At 31.7% G+C, this 14,254-nt stretch overlaps 2 protein-coding genes across 2 annotated transcripts in view; both read right to left on the reverse strand.

The window, feature by feature from the left end:
• The window catches only part of LOC108769748 (farnesyl pyrophosphate synthase-like), a 13,368-nt gene extending 1,710 nt beyond the window's left edge, over nucleotides 1–11,658 (reverse strand). The window contains 5 exon segments of the mRNA XM_018520932.1: nucleotides 26–229; nucleotides 437–577; nucleotides 945–1,119; nucleotides 11,092–11,160; nucleotides 11,162–11,658. Coding sequence (XP_018376434.1) covers nucleotides 26–229; nucleotides 437–577; nucleotides 945–1,119; nucleotides 11,092–11,160; nucleotides 11,162–11,211 — 639 coding nt within the window. The 5' untranslated portion in view covers nucleotides 11,212–11,658.
• Nucleotides 11,659–12,138: 480 nt separating this feature from the next.
• On the reverse strand, nucleotides 12,139–12,898 carry NdufV3 (NADH:ubiquinone oxidoreductase subunit V3). The gene is made up of 3 exons (XM_018520887.1): nucleotides 12,732–12,898; nucleotides 12,519–12,639; nucleotides 12,139–12,435 (listed from the first exon to the last, which is right to left on the reverse strand). Exons 1-3 carry the CDS (start codon nucleotides 12,759–12,761, stop codon nucleotides 12,290–12,292), a joined length of 297 nt encoding a protein of 98 aa, XP_018376389.1. The 5' UTR covers nucleotides 12,762–12,898; the 3' UTR covers nucleotides 12,139–12,289.
• Between the last annotated feature and the right edge of the window lie 1,356 nt (nucleotides 12,899–14,254).

Consider the following 14,254-nt stretch of genomic DNA (forward strand, 5'->3'; position numbering starts at 1 on the left):
AAAAAAGAGAGATATCTTTACTCACATCGTGGAATGTTTCTAGTAGATCAACATAACAATCTTTCCCTTTAAAGTATTTTTTAATTAGATAAAATATAGCACACTCTAACAATAAACTATCATTGATTGCTGCTAAATCGAGATCATTGTATCGGTACCAACATGGTTGGCCTCGGCGAAGTAAAGATCGATCCTGTATGTCGTCTACAATGAGCAAAAAGGCTTGCATCTATGTAGCAATAAATGTATTAAAAGTTAATATTTAATTTATAATTATAATACTATATTTTTAATTAAAATCACTGATTATACTGTCTTTAATTTTAAGTTATTATAAATTAAAATATTACATTTTGCATTTAATTTACTCAAATTAGTTTATGGATAAAATGAGTGTCAATGTAAAGAAAAAAGAGAAAAAAACAAATTTACGCACCAATTCTACACACCATGCTAAGATCCGTACTAAACGAATATTTTCTTCTGTAAGTTGATCACTTGGTGCTAGTACCTTATAGGCATAGACTAATGTTAAAGCGCGAATTTTTTTTCCTCCTGGAACATTGTACTGTAATACCTGTGAAACAGAGAAAACATCATCAGCCTGCATATTCGTTCAATGACTTATTAGTGAAATACTCGACATTTTTAATTTTCTACTAAATCTTACAAAATAATATTTTCTTATATTTACATTTTTTGTAGATATCTGTCTTTGAATTTTAATTTTGACTTTCATAAATTTATAACAATATGTCGTTATGAATAAAATTTCATTTTAAATTTGTATATATTTATATTATGTACATTTCACAATTATGGTGTCCGATCACATATACTGAGGAAATTTATTCTCCAACAGATTAGTGCAGACTAATCTGTATGAATTTTAATCTCATCTTTTATGTGTATATAAATCATACAGTATTTTAATAATAATTTACTTTTGCCATCCATTTGGTGGCATCAGGAATAATGAAATTCTTAGTCGAATCTGTGAGATCACGAACAACATCTGGCCACAATGCCATCATCTCTCGACTTTCGTCTTTGCTTGTGACCCATGTGTTTGTCGGTTGTGTTGCAGAATGCACCATTCGCGCATTACAATCCGTTGTTCTGAAAATATAACAAATAAATTAAAAATTATAACAAATATCAAGTAAAAATGCTGACGATCGCTTTGATATGCATGCAAATAAAATCGCAACGTGATAAATTAATGAAAAGTATGACTCATGACTAATAGAACAATAAAACTGGTGCCTTTTATCGAATTTATATTTAATTTTTTATTGTGTATTAGATTCAATATTTTTCATTTTGTCCGACTTTTTGTTTTAGAAGAAGTTTCTTTAAGAAGGAAAGAGAAAACTCTCAGGGAGAACTGTTACATATATAAATATTTCTTTACTTATATATATTAGAATAAGGATGTACAGGACTAGAAGGTTAATAGCTATTTATACATTCCTTCGAATCGACAAAGAGACTTATTGTGCGTTCGTACCATTGTTACATAAATATGAAAATAGTTCTTAATTTAAATTCGCCCCTAGAACCTGTTACTTCCTCTATACGATATATCATACATATAATTTAAATATTATTTAAATATATTAAAGAATTTAAATATTAAGAAGGCGTCTATTGAATAATTTAAAAATCAAGCTTGGTACTTGGAATCGAATATCAATCAAATTGATATCATATTAAAATAGACAGTTGATGTTTTTGTTGTTAATAGATTTAATTAATAAATTATAAATTTCTATCATTTAAAATAGGTAGACAAAGCGTCATATAATTTTTCGCTTTGCTATATAATTTGACGCTTTGCCTACCACCTTTGGCGACTAATATATATAAGAGGGGGATGGTTTGAAGGAAAGCAGAGTAAATTTAATGCTTAATTCGCTCAATTAATATGTTAACCGTTCAAAACTAGTTTTTATTATTGTTGTACATTGAGAATGACACAAACGTTGTCGCAACGTATGTATGTCTTTTAAATATTAAAGTTATTTAAATATACTAAATTTAGTGAGCCGCCCCTCCCCCTCGCTGCATGACAAATGGTTTGTTAATTTGAGCAGCAATGATTTAGAATTCACATTACTTTAGAAGTTCGGTACTTATTACAACTTGGTGAAAAATTTGGACTTCCTATTAATAGAGACAACAAAGAAAAAACTTTAATTGAATTTATTAAACACATTGAAAATAATATAACTGGTCGACCCAAAAATATTATTAACTTTGTCAGAAATAATTCTATCTCAATACTTAACAGATTTCATAATAATTTTCCTTCTCCTAATTTTACTGACAAACAGATTTTAGAGTGAATATGCGTAACAAATAAATTTATAAATGACCATCCAAATATACTCATTACAAAGACTGATAAGGGAAATGTTATCCGTTGTCCTTGACAAAGACGCCTACGTATAAAAAATGGAGGAGATTCTTTCAGATACTAATACTTATGAAATTGTTAATAAAGATCCAATTAAAAAGTTGACTCAAGATTTACGTACATTACTTGTAAGATGGAAGCGCGATCGGTTTATTGACGATCAAACATATCGTAGATTGCTTACAACTGATGGTGTTATACCTAGGGCTTATGATTTGACTAAAATACATAAAAACGGCATCCATTGAGAGTGATTGTACCCTCTATTAACAGTCCACTATAATATCTTTCTCTCTTTTTACATAATATAATTAATGACAGTATACCGAAAGCTTCTAGCCACATTAAAGACAGTTTCCATTTAGTGAGCAATTAAATGGCACGTTTTGATTCTCAATATGTTTTGGCTTCGTTAGATGTAGTATCCCTTTTTACTAATATTCCTGTGGATCTAGCATTAAACAGCATATAGGAGATGGGTTTACATTTCAACGAAGACAAACATTTCTAAAAACGAATTCACTATTACAGTTAGATTTATTTTAGATTTAACTTTTTTTGCGTTTAATAATAAAACTTATAAACGAGTATTTGGTACTCCAATGGGTTCACCGTTATCACCGACAATCGCCGACATTGTAATGCAAAATATATATCTAGAAGAAATAGTAATCAATAAATTATCAGTACAACTATTGTTTTATTTTAGATATGTTGATGTCATTCTTGCACTTCCATCTGATACTATCAATGATGCTTTGAATATTTTTAATTCTTTACATACGAGATTACAGTTTATTTTGGAGGTTGGTACAAGTGGCAGATTGAGTTTTCTTGACACAACTCTTATCATAGACGATCAGAGGATTGTATTTGATATTCATCATAAAAGACATTTTCAGGAAGGTTCCTTAATTTCTATTCAAATCATTCTCTTTGCCACAAAAAAGGCACAATTATCAGCTTCATAGACAAAATTATCCTCTTATCACATCCACGGTTCTAACAAAAAAATTTAATAGATGCTATATTCATATTTTCTTAAATAACTGTTATCCTCTCTCATTTATCTTCTCTACAATTGAATAAAGATTAAAAAGTTCCATTTACATAATAACATATTATTAGTAAACGTAATTTACAAGTTAAAGACGAATATTTTACGATTCCTTACGATTCCTTCAAATCTATTTCCGAAAGTTTCCTTCTTATTTCCAATATGTTTCATTGTAAACTAGCCTTTTCTATCACTAACACATTGAAAAGTTTTATTAAGAGAGGAAAAGATAAGTTAGATTTTCTATCTAACCAGAACGTAGTATATAAGATTTTTTGTGACGATTGTGAGGCGAGCTATGTTGGTCAGACTAAAAGAAAATTAAGTACGAGATTACACAAACATATCTCTGATATTAGGAAGAATTCTGGTTCTCCTACTGTCATAACTGATCACCGTATCAATTTTGACCACAATTTTAGATGGAACGAATTGAAAATTTTGGATTGCGAATCTTCGTACAACAAAAGATTAGTGTCTGAAATTATTCACATCAAAAGACAGACAAGGTCTTAATAGAAAAAATAATACTGAATCGTTACCTGAATTTTACTCACGGATTATTCAATGTCTTTCTCCTTCTTAACTGCATTCTTTCTCTTTTTACTTCCCCTTTTCCCATTTTCTTTTCTCTCTACTTTAATTTCCCCTCTCTTATGTTTTCCTTCCTTTCTAGTTTACCACATCATCTTCTTGTCTTTGTATGTCGAATTTATATTGTCTCTGAACTTCTTAGAGAAATGACTATGTTTTCACTCTCATCGCATTGCCTAAGAATAGACGATTTTATATTATATTGACACACAATTTAAGGTATTTATTCTCATTTAATTTAGCTGCTACTAAATTAAATATATATAATTTATAACTGTACATCGCACACTTTCAATTCGTATTAATGAATTTAGTTTACATTTATTATAATATTAGATTACTTTTTTATTTTTATTTCTTGCTTCTTATTTTGTATTTCTCGTATTAGATTATTATTTGATTAATTATTCCTGTTATATTTTTACATTATATTTGTATTTTTTAGCAGAAACAATTACATTTGTCCATAATCTACACACATAAACCAGAGGAATACATAATTACCGATTACAACATTTTTATATTTACTTCATACTGAGCGAGATTGATGATATTAATACTGCGATTGAGAGCGAACTATAATTTTTTTATATCTTATCTTTGTAATAATCCACTGTTATTTTTGTTAACATTAATAATGATCTAACAGGGATCAAAACGTTTGATTTTGTTTTATTATTTATTGAAGTTTTATATTTTAACTAAATGACATGTTTATTTATTAACGGTTTAAAATTTTAATTTATAACGTTTTAATTTTAGGCTCGTAGCCCTTTTTTCTTTCGGTTTTTTAAATTTATTGAGCCTTATTACTGTTATAAATTAAAATTATTGTTTTTGGCTCGTAGCCCTTCTTTTAATTATATTGTTTTAATTTTATTGAGCCATACTACTATATATATATATTTTTTTTTTAATTCCGAGATCTCTCTTCAGTATACATCCTGCCTTAGATTTGTTCAAGCAGTTTTCGATAAACATGATTAGCCTGAAAACTCGACTTAAACCCCCCTGGATACGCCTATATTGGTAGCAAAGCGAATAGAAAAAAAATTATTACTGACGCATGTATATATTATATTAAAGTAATATATTAAGCTCTAGAATAAACTAGAAAGAATGAACCGAATGTAATCTACAGTGATTGCAAAAACTATTCGTACAAAGAAAATATTTTTTTTTTAATTTTATTTTTAAAAAGTAAATATTATCCAGCGAGAAATGAGTCATCAAATTGATGTCGAATCGATATCGATACGATGATTTCAACATCAATTTGACATCGATTCGACATTTAATTGACGATCATTTCTTGCTGAGAGAAATTAACAATTATTTATTCATAAAAAATAAAATAAACTGTATATTTCTTAAAATTATCTATACCAAAAAGATGTGTATTAATTTTATAGAAAATATATCATTTAAAAAATAAGCGAAAATTAAAAATTGTATCATTTGGATGCTCAAAAAGTATTCGGCGGAGAAATTTAGCTTCTAAAATCAGGAATACATGCAAAGCTCGTTTGTTTATGTTAGAACAGAATGTATTCATTGTATAAAATTGCTAATTAATGTTTATTGTCTACAAATAAGACTTTTTTAATAAAAAAATTTCTTTATACGAATACTCTTTGCACTGACTGTACGTAAGGCTCTGGACATCGTCAGCTAATAAACGTGTTTATTCGCGTACATAAAAACAAGTTCATTTGCATCTGCAATTTATTTGAGCCACGTTCTAACTGCAACTTCAAGCAGGTATTACAATTGTTATTACAAGCTGCATACACAGTATATTTCAACTCAAACGATAATATTATACCATATGGCGCGATAATACGGATATTAGTTGTACAACAATTATTAAATTAGAGATTAATAACCGACAATTAAAGCCATCCCATACGTTTGTCGAACGCAGAATTGATTTGTTTTTAGAGGAAATTTCAGAATTTTCGCAAACTGAAATTTTAAGACTTATGCTGAATCATGTGAGGACTTTGAAGATATAGTGTACTTCAGCATCGAAGCTCTTGTGAATAAAAAACATATTGTTCTTTCAAATATTCAGAAATACAGAATTATGTCTGCGGCTGGAGCGATAATCAGTAGTATCAATAGAGCCTTTGCTAATTTCTTGGTATATGACAAAAAGCGCTAATAAAAGTGAATATTTAAAAGGTAAAGGTAAACTGAAATCAATTAGACTTATCTATCCGACACCGATGTTCCACGTGATAACCACGGCATAAATACGAGCACACATTGCAAATCACGCACGTCGTTTCTGGTAGGCTGCAGGCATGGAATAGCGCAGCGTCGAGTAAACAACTTTATCAATGATCTAACAAGACACGTTACGATCTCAGTTACAATGTACGATAATATTCAGCGTATCTAGCGAAATATAAAAATAGCTTTTATATTTTATAATTCAAACTGTCGTTATCATTGCCGTGAGTCATGAGGCTTCTTTGTTTTGTCAGAAATTTGCACGTACGCGTACGTAACGTAATTTTACTGACAATGAACATAGTACTGAACGAAATTAACGAACGGTAAAACAAATCTAATTGTGACTTCTTTCGAAATATACTTGCTTTGCGAGCGAATTGGATCGAATAAAAAAATTTACGAAGAACAAAGTTTAAGGGACTTACATTTTTACTTTGTTTAATTTGAATTGTATTTGTATAGATTTGAAAAAATTAATTTAGTAACATTTATTCCTGATTCATTGAATTTAATAATATTTTGATGCTGTCTTAATTTTATTATTAATCATAGCCTAGTTTACACCGAGGGTTCGATCCGAGTCGGAATGTAAGAACCAACCAACTGCAGTCGAGCATTCCCTTGTCATTCGACTGTAACAGGGGAATGCTCGACTACAGTTGGTTGATTCTTGCATTCTGACCCGGATCGAACCGTCGGTGTAAACTAGGCCATACTCTCAAAACTTTTAAGAGTAAATCTCACTCTGAAGAATGAAATCTCACTCTTAAAGATAGAAGATTGAGCCACTCTTTTTCAAAACAGTCAATTTTTAGAATGCAATTCCATTCCAAAGAATTTAGAAAATAAATGTATTACAATATATACACAAGACAAGTTTTATCAAATCTGTTAATCTCTTAATGTAGTGCTTATTCTAACAAATGTGACACGTTATTACACACATATTCGTATTTGTAAGGCTAGATTGTTTTTACTTTTTGATGAACTCTTCAACTCACTCTTTCATTCTCTTACTCTTTGCTCTTATACTTTTTTACTCTTTTGTTTATCCATTGAATGAGTTATGATATAATTTATCCGAAGATGGAACAACTGTCCCTAAATGATGATTTGTAACGAGTATTTAATTTATCGTTAAAATATTTTGAAAATATAAAAATATTTAAGAAATATAATAACCCGCGTTCGAAATCAGCTGTTCTAACAAAGCTAATTAAATTCAATTGAATATGCCTTAATTGTAAATAAACGGATAAATTTTAATTAGTCGGCTGTAAGGAAAATTGATTCAAATCAATGGCCTGAGGCTTCGATAAATAATACGTGAAAGTAGAAAAAAAAATGTAGAAAAACAAGATTTCTAAAACCTAAATTCCTTCGCAGCAGGGAATCGTTTAGCTTATCGATCTTTATGGATCGCCCGATAATCGCTCGATAATAGTTTGTCTTCGTACAGCTGTGACAAAGCATGTTGCATTCGTGTCTTGAAAAATCAAGGATCAGCACGTATAAAGCGTAAAGTGTTCATTAAACAAACGACCTCCGTTTAATGCGGAACGTGCTTTCTTGCAAATGTTCGATAAAAAGAAAAAGACAGAAGAAAACGCACGTTAATTAATTCATTTTTTATCGTGAATGATTTGCATTACAACTACGCGCATCGAAATGCTAATGATAAGTTGACCGATTATTCTTTTCAATCTTATTACAAAAGCTGAAATCACACATCCTCTCGTGAAAAATTCTTCTGATAAAATCGATGACAAGTTCAAAGTACTTAAAGATTAAACTTTAATCGGAAAGAAATGACTGAAACTATCGAATACTTATGTCTTTAATACTTTATTGACTTTCTATGACTATCTTTTAATTAATAACTCTTAATTAATTTATCTTTTAATTAATAACTCTTAATTAATTTCCCAATCAATAGTTTCTTGAAAATACGTTTTGACATCAAAAATTTTCAACATTTTTCTTGATTCTAATAGATTTTTTTACTATAGTTTTAATTAATTTTCGAATTGAAAGTTGAAATGAGATCGAGAGAATGTTGATTCAGTCTTTGAAGGGGAAAACTTTCAGAATATAAGACTATATATTATATACCTATATACAGGGTGTCCCGACCTTTTTTGCCAATCACTTTTGTGTAGATAGAGTAGACTAAACTGAGTCGAAAAGTCCTCTACCATTTTGCAATTTTCGCAATAGTCAACAAGATATTAATTACTAAAAATTGCAAAATATTGGTTTTGAATAATTTTTTACTCAAATACTATCAACTTTACAGAAAAACTGCAAGAGACAAAAATTATTTATTTTCTTCTCATAAAGTTCTAAGAATTTTTTCAGGATTTTTTATCAACTTTTTAGTACAGCATTTTTTTATTTTTACTAACATGAGAAAATACGGTATTAAAAAATTCTGAAAAAATTCTCAGAATTTTATGAGAAAAAAATAAATAATTTTTGTCTCTTGCAGTTTTTCTGTAAAGTTGATAGTATTTGAGTAAAAAATTATTCAAGACCAATATTTTGCAATTTTTAGTAATTAATATCTTGTTAACTATTGCAAAAATTGCTAAATGGTAGAGGACTTTTCGACTCAGTTTAGTCCGCTTTTATCTACACAAAAGTGATTAGTAAAAAAGATCGGGATACTCTGTATACACCAAAATATTGAAAACTGTATCAACTCCCATTATTTGCGTATATACTATACGCAATTTTTTGTTACTTGAACATAACAAACATATAAAATTTCGATACAATTTTTGAATCAACAACTTTTCGATTTTAACGATTTTAACGTATGTAGAAATGATAACGTTTCAAGGAACTGTTTCTACTTTCTACTTTCTAAATTATTTTAAGTAGAATCTTTGAGTAGACTCTCTAAAGAATGAAAATTGAACTTGAAAAAGAGTGATTCATTTTTATCTTATTTAATCTTTACGAGTATTTTTCAATCTTTAAAAGTAGATTTTCAGAATGAGATTTACTCTAAAAGTTTAGAGAGTAACTCGGTTAAAGAAGCAGTGGTAAAAGAAATATTATACGACAAAGAGAAAGGGGCTCTTTAAGGGTGATGTAGACCGCAAAAATTGTGCGATGCGCTTATTGTTAGTCAGACATAACTCGCAAAGTATTGACATGAAAACATTTCGAATCAAAAGATCCGAAAAGGGCGATTCTTCTAAACCACAGCTGAAGAAAAGGAAGATTTATCAGAACTACTCAGCAATTATATTTCTCATTCTCATCTGTATATAAACAAGAAAGTTTTCTTTCTCTACTTCGCGGATTCTCGTATCTTCCTAAAAGTGCTTCTACATAACTCGCAAATCGCAAAACGTAGTTAGTTCGCAAACGCAGACGCAGAATGAAGATTTGTTTATTTTTTCATTGCATGCAGTTGGTTTTCATCTGTGTGTGTTTTGCGTGCGATGATCGTCATTCTGCTTCAGCATTTGCGAACTACGTTTTGCGATTTGCGAATTATGTAGAGGCACCCTTAATTTAAAACATCTTTATTCGCGCTGTTTTTATTTTCTACGGGCTTTAACTGTTAATCATCCCGATATGCAAATAAGAATACTTTTTCATTCTTGTTCATTAGATTTACCGTTTTTGCCCTGATCAAAGAGAATAAATTCCCAAGGAGAACAAGAAAATCAAAATAATATCAATTTGATGTCATATTGACCGAATTTGTTATTTTTATCATAACCAAAAAATGACATAAATTCCGTCAATGTGACGTCAAATTGATATTATTTTGATTTTCTTGTTCTCCTTAATTGGGAATCTTCTTGAAAATCTTAAAAAAATAAAAAATTCTATTCTACTGGGAAAACTCAAAAATATTCTTGTTGCAGATCGAGTGATCATCACGAAGGTGATTCAATAATGCGCTTTTTATCTCGTCTCACCTTTAAGACACCTTAAACTCGTCACGCTGTTTTTATTTTTTATGAGCTTTGACTATGAAATCTGGACATGCAAATAAGAATACTTTTTCATTCTTGTTCATTAGATTTACCGTTTTTGCCTTGATCAAAGAGAATAAATTCCCAAGGAGAACAAGAAAATCAAAATAATATCAATTTGATGTCATATTGACCGAATTTATTATTTTTATCATAACCAAAAAATGACATAAATTCCGTCCAATATGACGTCAAATTGATATTATTTTATTTGCTTGTTCTCCTTAATTGGGAATCTTCTTCACTCTTGAAAATCTTAAAAAATTCTATTCTACTGGGAAAACTCAAAAATATTCTTGTTACAGATCGAGCGATCATCACGGAGATGATTCAATAATGCGCTTTTTATCTCGTCTCACCTTTAAGGCACCTTAAACTCATCACGCTGTTTTTATTTTCTATGAGCTTTGACTATGAAATCTGGACATGCAAATAAGAATACTTTTTCATTCTTGTTCATTAGATTTACCGTTTTTGCCTTGATCAAAGAGAATAAATTCCCAAGGAAAACAAGAAAATCAAAATAATGTCAATTTGATATCATATTGACCGAATTTGTTATTTTTATCATGACCAAAAAATTACATAAATTCCGTCCAATATGACGTCAAATTGATATTATTTTATTTGCTTGTTCTCCTTAATTGGGAATTAACCTTCTTCACTCTCGAAAATTAAAAAAAAATAAATTCTATTCTACTGAGGAAACTCAAAAATATTCTTATCGCAGAGCGATCGTTACGGAGATGATTCAATAATAATGCGCTTCTTATCTGTCCTTGTCTCACCTCCAGCACGCCGTATTCCCACGGCGCACGCCTATGTGTGCTATGTGCGCGTGGTTGACAGCGGCGGGGGGGGCGAACGCTGAGCGCCGACAGGAACCGATTCCGCGCAACGGACGACATGCCCGGGGTTTGCTTGGAGCGCACTCGCGTATTCTGCGCGGGTGCGCAAACGACACGGAGAAAATGCAAGAGAACGAACGCCGACCTCGATCCAAACGTGAATTCACATCGGCGAGGAACCCGGCGCGAATATGAGGAATTCAGCACTCACTGGTATTTCTAGTCGAGCACTCACCGGACTCGGGATTTAGTTCGTTGACGATCGGTCCGTCGACACGGACGAGAGAGGGAAAACGAGAGCAAAAGGGGGGAAAACGAAGAAGGAAAAACGCAAAAAAAGTAAATCGACTCCACGTCAGCCAAGCGACGGAAGGAGGTGTCTTCGTCGTTGAACCCTAACCTTGTCGCGCGGGCGCGTTGCACTTTTATGCAACAAGGACCGGGTTGGTCGACTTTATACAGTCTGGCGACTATGGCGTGACACGCCGGGCGTCATCGTTATATCAGTCATATGTATATGTTGCTCATTATGTCATAGACCAAACGGTTGTATGGTTGGCACGTTTCTAATTTTACATGGAAGTCAGCTATGATTATCGATGAAGGGCAAGGAGGAGAACCAATCAGTTCGGTCTAGTCCATGCACTTTGAACCTCCATCTGGAATTTTTATATAAATAAACACTCTAAACCAGTTGATCCTAGACATTCCAGTTGTGTTAATTAAAACGCGATTCCATCAAAGGAATGGAAGAAACGCATACAAAAAGGAGCTATGTCACTATGTGCCAAATATGTGCAATCAACACAGTGCCGAGTGGCACATCTCTTTAGTGTGGATATCCTTCCATCTCTTTTTGAGAATTTAAGAAATGTTGAAAATCTCATGCAATGCTGTTTGTGTCCATTTTATAAGTGGCAGTTACAAGATAACATTCAACACAAAGTATTTCCATTCTCAGGGATAAAATGAAAACGACAAGGGGGATTACACAGATAATTAAACATATTTTTCTTAATTAATATGTAACACAGTTTTGAATACACACAGCTCATCATCGCCATCTCTTTTGTACATTTTTTCAACTTATTAAATTTATTATTTTGTCCCTACTATCTGCAAGCTTTTGTTCTATCGTTTATTTATTAAATGGTCTGCTATTAGATGGTGCTGGCAACCTGTACTTGGCCAATTCCACTTCAGCTTCCCCAAACGAGTCTACATGATAGCAAAAGTATTCGGGATTCTTGTATTCCGTATCCTTGGAGGCGTTGGGTCCTACAGCTGAAGAAATTCTCAGTTCAAACTGAAACTTGTCTTAGCAAAAATGTTCCTTGATAATATAGAATGATACTGTTTATTCTTACGTGTGTTTGGTACTTCGACAACATTATTGCTGAGACCTGGCACATTAGTATTCACTGTGGGTGAACTCATGGTACTCGAAGCCTGTGCGCTAAATGTCCGTAAAGAAGTAATCTTTACACCCTGAAAACAACAATGTTGTTGTAAAGCAGGCAGGTTAAGACTTACAAACTACACTATTTTAATGAAACGTGACTCCGTTTCTGAGTATACACCTGTACTCGTCTCGCAATGACGCGCAACATTTTACGATGATTTATAAATAACAATAATAATTAAACAATTAAAATATATACGGAGATTTAAATGTCCTTTTAACTATGAACACCGTCCTCCAATCTATTTCAATCCTCGTTCCTCGCAAAAAATTTCAATTGATTTCAATTTTGTAATTGGCAAGCATGAGAGAAACAGAAATGTAAGGACGTCTGATTGGTCGGCTCCTTGGAAAAGAACGATTCAGCGTTAAGGCACATTTTCAGGAATCGTTTAAGGGCCTGCGCACAATAGAGGAACAAGAATTAGATATTAAGATTTCAACCTATCAGAAATCGCGTATTCCAATGTAATCAGTTTCTGATAGGTTGAAATCTTAATATCTAATTCCTGTTCCTCTATTGTGCTCAGGCCCTAAACCGGACGTTTTAGAGCCTCTTTCACCAACACCATCGTCGAGATATTATTAAAGACCGACATTTTTACGGGAGTTGGCGGCGGAGAAAAATTTCGCCGTCCACTAACGCCCTCAGTAATGTTGCGGCCAGAGTAAAAAAGGAAATGAAAGATCGATAAGATTGATTAAACGCAGTGGATACATTTAGCAATCCCTTGCCATTTGGCGATTATATCAAGAAAATTTGTACAGCAAGTAAAAACTATAAAAATTATGAAAGTAAGTTTATCATAAAGTAGAAACGAATTTAGATAAAAAATATAACTACACTACTTAAGGGGATGCTGGAATCTTCTTTTTTACCGATAAAGCATTCGTTTATGTTAAATGCAATATTCTACGAATTAGAGAGTTGCACGGAATAAAAATTCCTTCTCCACGATTGAAATATCCGTGCTAATGTACCTGCTCCTGGTGTGTTTTGTGTCCAAAGCTGAGAAAAATAATAAATTACAGCTTTCTGTATCCATGTGCTATCAGCTCACCAAACATTTACTTCGTGAAAAAATTATATGCACGTTATATGCAAAATTAGGGCAGGAGCATATGTAGAATAAAAAGACGAATACAGTCATATCTTTAGAATTGAGTTTTGACCTCTAAATAAAAAGATAATTACATTCTACGAAATTGTGTGTCTAGCGCGTGAGAAATCGACGATGTGGGTACGACAGTTTAGACAATTTCATGTTTAGCCATGAAACCGAGCAGTAGATGAATGCGTTTGAGCGAGACACAATGATATATAATAAGTATAAGAAATGGACGAAAGATGTCACTATTGTCGAATTTGGAATTTTAAAAAATCTGTACTATCGACCTTGATTAACTTCGACCGTCACTCCAGCATCCCCTTAAGGGCCATTCCACACAACTTGCAGAGCCGCATAACCATATGCATAAAGAAAATTATCCAATTACATTTCTGTCATACAGACAAACGTAAACTATGACTGAATAATTTTCTTTATGCATATATTTATACGGGGAGGATCCCGTTTGTCTACAGTTCTGATTGTACACACCACTCATATCAACTGGTGCCTAGTAATTTTTTACTGTTTT

Source organism: Trachymyrmex cornetzi, unplaced genomic scaffold (genome assembly GCF_001594075.2).
Source record: "Trachymyrmex cornetzi isolate Tcor2-1 unplaced genomic scaffold, Tcor1.1 scaffold94, whole genome shotgun sequence".
Lineage (NCBI taxonomy): Eukaryota > Metazoa > Arthropoda > Insecta > Hymenoptera > Formicidae > Trachymyrmex > Trachymyrmex cornetzi.